An 8,554-nucleotide genomic window follows, 5' to 3' on the forward strand; every position below is an offset into this window, starting at 1 on the left:
TAAGGTAGGTAATAAGCTTTGATCGCGTAGTAGTAAAGATGTCGTACATCCGTTGCCTTCGGTCTACGTCTGTTTGTCGTAGCTTAATAAGATCTCTTAATATAGCGTCTCCTACCGTGTACGCTTATTAGATTTCCTTAAACGTTAAGTAAGTAGGCTCTGTTAGCTCGTTACTTAGTTAGTGAGGATCTATATACTTCTAGACATTTAAAGACTCTACGTAGAGCTCTAGCTAACGGTCAAACTTGTCCTATTAGTTATAGCTCTTTAGAACTACGGTACCCTAAGGTAGGGCACCGGTAGTCACCAGCGTCTCGGTAGTAGCTATAACTACAAAATAGGTTATAGGCTAGTAAAAGTTCTACGCGGGTTCACTAGGCCTAGGGGATACTACTGTACTAGTTGTAGTAGTAGTGCTATGACGATACAAACTCTGCTTTAGGGCTTCCTTATCGTAGCGAATGTTAGTGAGCGCTAATCGGGCTTATAACTATCACGTTAGAAGTATAGGAAGTTATTATACGGGTTTATATAGGGTGTTTCAAAAGCAGGTTGTGTATTGCATGTGTCTATCTAGAATGGACAAGTGTTGCTCTTAAAGAGGCTATAGGTGACTAATCAGTCACCTGATTCTTAGCGTACGTGGCCTCAAGTTTTAATAATAGGATGTTGCCTATATATACGCTCGGATCGCGACATCTCGTATTATATTACTAAAGGGACTACTATTTTATAAGGGTTTCGATAAGGACTACTTTAGTACTCTAAAGTCCGGTCTCGCGAAGATAAGACAAGCGGACTACGACCGTTATAAAGCCGATAGAGCTAGGTTTAAGTAGCTCGTTAAGGGTAAGGTCTTCGAGGAGTAGGAGAATAAAGACCTAGTACTATAGTGGGTATTACTTAATAATGCCGAGCTTAATAGGCTATAACGTAAACGTAATAAAGCTACTACTATACCGTTTAGTAAACGCGATATCTAGGAAATAATAAAGGAGAGCACTACTAGTAATCCGTAGTAGACGCTACTTACTAATCTATAGCTAAATACCTACTACGGTGTTTATCTACGCGTAGAGAGAGATTAGTTATATCTAAACTTAGACTTAATAAGAGTATAAGAGTCTCGTCGTTGTAGTATCGAATAGGTAGAGCGTAATAGGTCTACTACTAACGCTAGGCGTAGGGTATAGTAGGCGAAGGACAACCTAGAGAAGGCTTAGAAGAATAGTAACTATAGTAGTTAATAGTAATAGCGACTATAGTAGTTAATAGTAATAGCGTAGACGATTATATATAAGTAGAATAGTCTTATTAGTATAGTATAACCGAGGTTAAATATTATACGCTTAGCCCGTTACTTTACTATTCTATTATATAGTAGTACCGCGTAACACTATGTTATATACGTCTCCGCTATTAGGATCTAGAGCCGCTTTGCCTTACTCTATTACTAATATAGCCTAGGGAGGTCTTCGAGGATGATAGATTAATTAATTAATTAATTAAGCGTAGCGACCGAGCGCTAGCTATACCGGAGTACGAGCTTACGAGTACATAGGTAAGGCGTTAGCGAGGGAGTGAAGCTCTATACTAGCCCTCAACTAGCCTTGGCGCCCGCTCTGATTAGTCAACTTTCAAGTTTTAGGGTCACGTGACCTACCGTACTATACCTATTAGCGAACTCGTAAACATATACTCGTCGCTAACGCCTATGTCGTCGTATAATAAGCACTGTACGTCGGGTAGCGGTAGCGTGGATCGCACGCTACTTTATAGTCTAGAAGGGTTAGTAGAGAGCTCCACTCCGCTACGCTTACCTTTAGAGGTTCATAACCGCTAACAGCACATTTTTGATTAATTGATTGATTGATTGATTGATTGATTGATTGCTACCCATTGAACGACACCTTAGACGCCCCCGTCTCCACGAAGCATTGCCGTACGAAAAGACGCAATGCTACCTATATCGATGATGAAGCAGGATGTGCGAACAAGGTTTCAGCCACACACGTGAAAGAAACAATCCCGACTTGGTGGTTCGCGTGGCGCGCGTGCAACCCCGCCAAGCAAGGCAGTCGCGTCTGAGATTGAAAAAGTGTCGCGGGAAGTTCGAGTCTTTCTCCCTCCTCTCTTTCCCCTCGCCACAAGCGAGCGAGGCGACGCTAAGGTAGACGACAGCAGAACGACAAGATGAAGTACGTTCTTGTATCTGGAGGTGAGTGGCTTACCATACTATACTGCAACTTTTCATGCAGAACAATACCATCTCCATCGCAATATCAGTAGCGTCAGCAAAACGGAATGTTTCCTTTCCTTCAAACCACCTCACAAAGAATCGATACTGCGGACTCTGGCATACTGATAGTGCTACAGGTGTCATCAGCGGCGTCGGCAAGGGCATTATAGCCTCTTCTGCCGGGCTGCTGCTTAAGTCTATGGGACTTAAGGTACGTGGCTCAGACAGCAGCGGAGTGCTCGAAACACGCGGCTCTTCAAGTGCTTCTTGCTTCAATATTCACACTTTGCAACGAGCCAACGTGGCTGTCGAGTACAGCTAACGCGTTTCTATCACGTAGGTCTCCAGCATCAAGATCGACCCTTACATCAACGTCGACGCAGGTCTTATGAACCCTCGAGAACACGGCGAAGTCTACGTACTGGACGACGGTGGCGAGGTTGATCTTGATCTGGGCAACTACGAGCGATACCTCGACATTACCTTGACTCGACAGAACAACATCACATTGGGCAAGATCTACGAAAAGGTCATCTCGAAAGAGCGCAAGGGAGAATACCTTGGCAAGACCGTACAGGTGGTCCCGCATGTGACTGGCGAGATTGAGCAATGGATCGAGAGAGTCGCCAAGGTGACAGTCGATGATACAGGTGAAGAGCCAGATGTGTGCATCGTCGAGCTTGGTGGCACAGTCGGAGATATCGAGAGCATGGCTTTTGTTGAAGCGCTTTGCGAGCTACGCAGAAATGCTGGCCGTGACAACTTCATGCAGATCCATGTTTCCTACGTGCCAGTCGTGCACGGGGAGCAAAAGACCAAGCCTACTCAGATGGCCATCAAAGCGGTCCGCTCAGCAGGTCTTATTCCGGACTTGATCGCTTGCCGCTGCGAATATCCTCTGGAATCTGGTGCAATCGAGAAAATTGCACGCTTCTGTAACGTGAGTGAATGCGGAGAGAAGGCACAGTCCGTCTTAGACTTGCTTGCTGCATCTCCAGTCAAGCAGAAGTTGCTCAGACACTGCCACATGGTGCTTGAATATGGCTAATACTGTTCGCTGTAGGTGACGAACGAGAACGTCCTCGCAGTCCGCGACATGCCATCCACATACCAAGTCCCGATTCTGCTCCACGAGCAGAAATTGGTACAGCTCATGACTTCAGCGCTTCGCTTGGATGTCCTCAAGCTACCACAGGAGCTTCGTCAAAAAGGAGTCAAGATCTGGGATACCTGGAAGCGACTGACGCTGGGACTTGAGCATATTCGTGAAGAGCTGGAGATTGTGCTCGTTGGCAAATACCTCGATCAGCCTGACGCTTATTGTTCAGTCATCAAATCTCTGGAGCATGCCGCCATGTTCTGCCGGAAGAAGTTGAGGGTGAAGAACGTCGATGCGGAGCACTTGGAGAAACACACGAACAAGAAGGATCCCGCAAAGTTCCACAAGGCTTGGCACGATGTTTGTACAGCTTCCGGCATCCTCGTACCGGGCGGTTTCGGCAGCAGAGGTACAGAAGGCATGATCGCAGCAGCGAACTGGGCGAGGGAGAACAATACACCATACCTTGGCATTTGCTTGGGAATGCAGATCGCAGTGGTCGAATTCGCTCGATCCGTGTGCAATGTGCCTCTACCTCAAGCAACGTCGTCTGAGTTTGACGGAGCGGACAGTGACAGAGTCATCATTGACATGCCAGAGCATCACCCAGGAGATATGGGCGCTACCATGCGTCTTGGAATCAAACCAACATTCTGGCAGCCAGATACAGAGTGGAGCAAGCTTCGCGCACTTTATGGTTTGAAGAACGACAGCGTCGATGAGCGACACCGTCATCGATATGAGGTTAATCCCGCCTACACCGCCCAACTTGAGCAGAACGGATTGACGTTCATCGGCAAGGATTCGACAGGCGTCAGACAGGAAGTCATCGAGCTCAAAGACCATCCGTGGTTCGTTGGTGTCCAATATCATCCGGAGTATCTATCTCGTGTCCTAAACCCTTCAAAGCCATACCTTGGCTTCATTGCGGCTAGCGCGGGTATGCTCGACGAGGTTCTCCGGGGTGGCAGCCCTACTGGTCGCATGTCACCAACAGCAGGGCTGTACGAGGACTCTTCACATGGACTGACGAATGGCGATAAGACATCAGCTTGAGTGAGAGGGAACGCTGGTCTGATTCCGTATTGCATTTCAGAGGTCTGAGGCACAGGCGCATTGGCTGTCCTGATCAAGATGGGATTGAGTATAGAGATACACCACATGGAGTCCGGGAAACGGGAGTCAGGAGCAAAGTCGCATGAGATACACCGGCTTCTCTCGATCATAGGAATGCCATGGATTGAAAGTTCGATATCGACAGGTCTTCCTCGCAGATACAGGCTATCCTTCCGTATGATTGTTTCTTGTGAGTCACCAAACCACCTTGCTATTGGCTGCCTTAGCTGCTTACTTTCCCTCGGACAGGCCTGTATGTTCGTTGCGACGACAACACTGTTTCTAGAACGCTGAAAGAACGCTTGAAGTCGCAACGCTAACCGTGAAGAGCCTCGATCTTTGGATCCTTACAATTTTGATTTTCCTATGACATGGAATAAGGCGGTGTATGAAGCCTAAGACACTAGAGTGAGTGAACCTAACCACTTCACCGGACCCCAGCTGGCCGACCGGACCCCATCATTTACCGCTTATATTGATTGAGCTTTTGCTACTACAACTCCAAACTGCACCTCAAAAACCGCTTAGAATCTATCTTTTCCGCGCACTCGAGCCGGCAACGAGTGGGAGGGGGTCCCTCACAAGGCAGGGGTAAGGGCGCCGCCGATGTGCCCTCCCGGAGGCGCAACGGCGACGTGCAAGACTGTCGACATTTGATGGAACTTGATTGGGAACTTGATGGGTCACTGGGGTCCGATCGGCTAGCTGGGGTCCGGGGAAGTGATGAGGGTGAGTGAACAGTCAGGGCGAAGCTCTTACTACCCAAAGGCACCGCCCGCTGCTTGCAACAACCACAGAGACAGTACTGTTACTTTGCCCTTGCACTCATTCCGGTGGGTCTTCAGAGCTAAATCGCCATGCCCGTGGCGGTGCCCAGGGCTTCCGCCGTATAGCGCACAAGAAGTACTGCAGGACCTACATTGAGATGACAACTCTACTATCTCGTCATGACAGACCTATGCCATTGGTGGATGCATCTCCCATCCCTTTGCACCTTTTGTCGGTCCAAGTCAGTGCGGAGGCCCTGTCTAGTTTTAAACGTTGTTTAACAACGCAGACAGAGTCTGACTGGTCCGGTCTGTCGCTGCATGGCTTGCACAGGCAATTTTTGTGAACGTAATCCAGTTTGAAGCCCTGTGACCAGGGTGAATAGGTTTGTCAACGAGAATGCAAAAGGATAGTTGAGGAATACTAAGCCAATGCTGGGATGCTGCTGGCGCAATCACGTGTCGATGCTTAATCCCTAGACGCATCCGCCGCGGAATTGAAAAGTCGGCGAGGTCAATTGAGAAGACCTGGATTGTCGGCGAATGAGTGTCCATCCTCCGAGAATCGATGGTTGCATGAGTGACGAACGCTACAAGCTTCTCGCATTCATCGGTACCCTAGCCGCCTCGTGTATATGCTTTGTTCACCTGGCGGGATTCGCGACTGTTCCTGGGATGCTCCATGACATTGATGAATATACTTTGGTTGTTGTCCAGATTCCAGATGAGGTAATTATGTGATGCTCGGGCAGCAGAATCATTTCGAGAATCTGCCTCACTGCTATGCAACAGATCGCGATCAGGTTGAATTGCAGCGGACACATGGTCTCACGAGTGGATGAGCTCGGCCGCAATGTCAGTACATGGACCGCAGCCAAACTTCCTGGCTGTCAGGACAGTCGCGACGTGCGAGTCATGACTGAGATACAGTATCGTTGCCCTGTGCAGGTCAACGACAGCCGCACCGCCCCGGACGTAGAGAGTAAAAGCAAAGACCATCTCTCAGACCAGGACCTCCGGAACAGGACAGCCCATAGCAAAGCTTGCAGAAAAGCATCATCACGTCATGGTCAAGTCTATCCTAGTTTACATTACAGGAGTCCACCTCTGGGTACTGGTAACAGAAGAGAACACATCGTCATGTCAGGCCACCGATCGTGAGTAAGCCGAGACATTTCCACCAACAGTCGCTTCATCCACAATGAAGACGATGCTCCGCTCCGCTACACTCCGTCGCTATGCTCTGTCACCGCTTGAAAGATAGAATATGCTGTCGTCGCTGAATGCGACGATATGTTGCCACCGAAAAGGAATTGTAAATGTCGAGCGAAAGATATGCGGAGATGATAGTGTGCCTTGTACCAGAGTCTGAACGTCATTCATGTACATGTCGTGTCCCTGTCGGCAGTTGAGATCCAGCCGTGCAGTGTCGTTGATCAAGGTCTTCGCGGTTGTGTGTAACGTCACACAAACGCCAAATGATCGAGACGCAGTCCAGATCAGGCCCGGATCGTTGACCGCTCTTCACAGCCAAGAGCTGTAGTGTAGATCCGCCGCTGCCACAAGAGCGCATCACGTATATCATCTCACTCGTCCCTCTTCCTCCTCTTCCCCTTCTTCCTTGCCATCGTCTTCGGACTCGCATCCCCACTGCTACTATGCATTCCGCCATCACTACCTCCACCACCACCATCACCCTCCTCTTCACTACTACTTTCACTCCCATCATGTTCCTTCTTCGCCCCTCCTGCGCCCTTCCCACCGCCTTTTCCCTTCCTCGCCTCACTCCCCTTCTTCACGCCGACATTCAAGCCCTGCCGCCGCAACGCTTTGAGGAGTGCACTACTCGCCCGCATTCCTGGGAAGTCTTTCGCGGTGTAAACGCTGAAGACCTCGGTCGTAATGCCCGCTACGCTGCCACTTATGGAGCCTGGGGTCGTGTTCGTCGGATCCACACGCAGGAGCTTGAAGCGTAAGCGATACTTTCCCGGGCTTCGACAGGAGAGATCAGGGAAGACGAAGAACGTCCCAGCGGTTCCGCGCTCGTCTTTGGCTTGGTAAGGAGATGCGACGAGCGTTCCCATCAGTCGACGTGTGGATGGCATATCGGGATGCGCTGGCGGCAACTCTGTCTCGTCATCGTTCCCGTCCGGGGAGAGGAGCGAGCATGTCAAGGCTAACATGGCATTGGGGTCCTGCTCGGGAGCTCCTGTTTCTCGGTTCATTATCTTTAGTTCCAAGATTGGTGGTGGGTCGATCACGCGGCGGTCTCGTTCGCCGAAACCGCAGGCGCGGGCAGCAGCGGGCTGTTGCCGAATGTAGAGGTTGTAAGTGAACTGTGGTGGAGGCTTGGAGATTTGAGGACGTTGGGTAAGAGAGGTTGTGGTCGAGGGGCCAATGGAGGAGCGAGGGGAGGTTTCCGAGTGGGTGTAGCTCGGGGAAGAGTGAGCGCTCAGAGAAGGACTGGTCTGCTGGGATGGTCGTTGAGGGTAGCTGTGGGGTGGTGGCCCTGGCGCCGGGGTGTATTGTCGTCTAGGAAATTGGTCTGTCGAGTATGACGGTGCTGGTGCTCGATTTGCGCCTATGCTGTGCTCGTGGCGGTGGTATGGTGCTTGTGGGTAGGAGTGATGGTGCTGCGGTGGAAAGCCTGCAAGAGGGGATCTCATGTGAGCCCTTGGTGGCGATGGCTGATACGTTTCATGAGTAGCTTGTGCAAGAGGATGTGACCTCGGTGGTGACGGTGGATCGGTCGACAGTAGCTGGGCGACTGGTATTGAACGTATCGATGCGGTACTGGGTGACGAGATCGCTCCGGCCCGCGGCACCTGCATTGGTGGAAGTTGCATTGGTCTACCATTGTCATACGAGGCAAAGTTCGCTGGCACCGACTGTATTGGAGGTAGCTGTGGTCCTGGACGTCGTTGTTCCGGTCGTCCTGCGAAGTTGGCACGTGGTAAGGACGGCGGATGCTGTGTTTGCGCCATGTTACCGGTACTGTAGCCCTGATATGGCGGTTGAGTTGGCAAAGGCCGTCCTGAATGCGACATAGATCCTGGTGCTGTGAAAGCTAATCAAGCGATAACCATCAGACACAGTCTCGTACAGACCTGGAGGATGCTGTCTGTTGTGGTTGATTTGAGATGCTGATGCTGTAGTGGTGACCAAGCTGTAATGTAGAGAATCTTTGGTCCGTGGCCGGCACTTGGGACTTTTCTTCGAATGGAGCTGCTCGAGGAGCTGCCTGGCTGACTCTGGTGCTGATATGCAATTATGTACCCACTCATGCATGCATGATACAGGCTGATGCTTTCCTTGAGTCCGGTACGGGATTTG

General features: G+C 50.2%; 2 protein-coding genes across 2 annotated transcripts; one reads left to right on the plus strand and one right to left on the minus strand.

Annotated features, from left to right (window-relative positions):
* Positions 1-2,193: 2,193 nt before the first annotated feature.
* Positions 2,194-4,394, plus strand: CLAFUR5_06048 (CTP synthase; the record flags this gene model as incomplete). The annotated part of the gene is made up of 4 exons (XM_047905196.1): positions 2,194-2,218; positions 2,377-2,450; positions 2,580-3,179; positions 3,303-4,394. The coding sequence occupies 4 exons, from the start codon at positions 2,194-2,196 to the stop codon at positions 4,392-4,394; spliced, it is 1,791 nt and encodes a 596-aa protein (XP_047762548.1).
* A 2,413-nt stretch (positions 4,395-6,807) lies between these two features.
* Positions 6,808-8,268, minus strand: CLAFUR5_06049 (Sexual development regulator velC; the record flags this gene model as incomplete). Its single annotated transcript, XM_047905197.1, has 1 exon — positions 6,808-8,268. One exon carries the CDS (start codon positions 8,266-8,268, stop codon positions 6,808-6,810), a length of 1,461 nt encoding a protein of 486 aa, XP_047762697.1.
* Between the last annotated feature and the right edge of the window lie 286 nt (positions 8,269-8,554).

This window comes from Fulvia fulva, chromosome 5 (assembly GCF_020509005.1).
Source record: "Fulvia fulva chromosome 5, complete sequence".
Lineage (NCBI taxonomy): Eukaryota > Fungi > Ascomycota > Dothideomycetes > Mycosphaerellales > Mycosphaerellaceae > Fulvia > Fulvia fulva.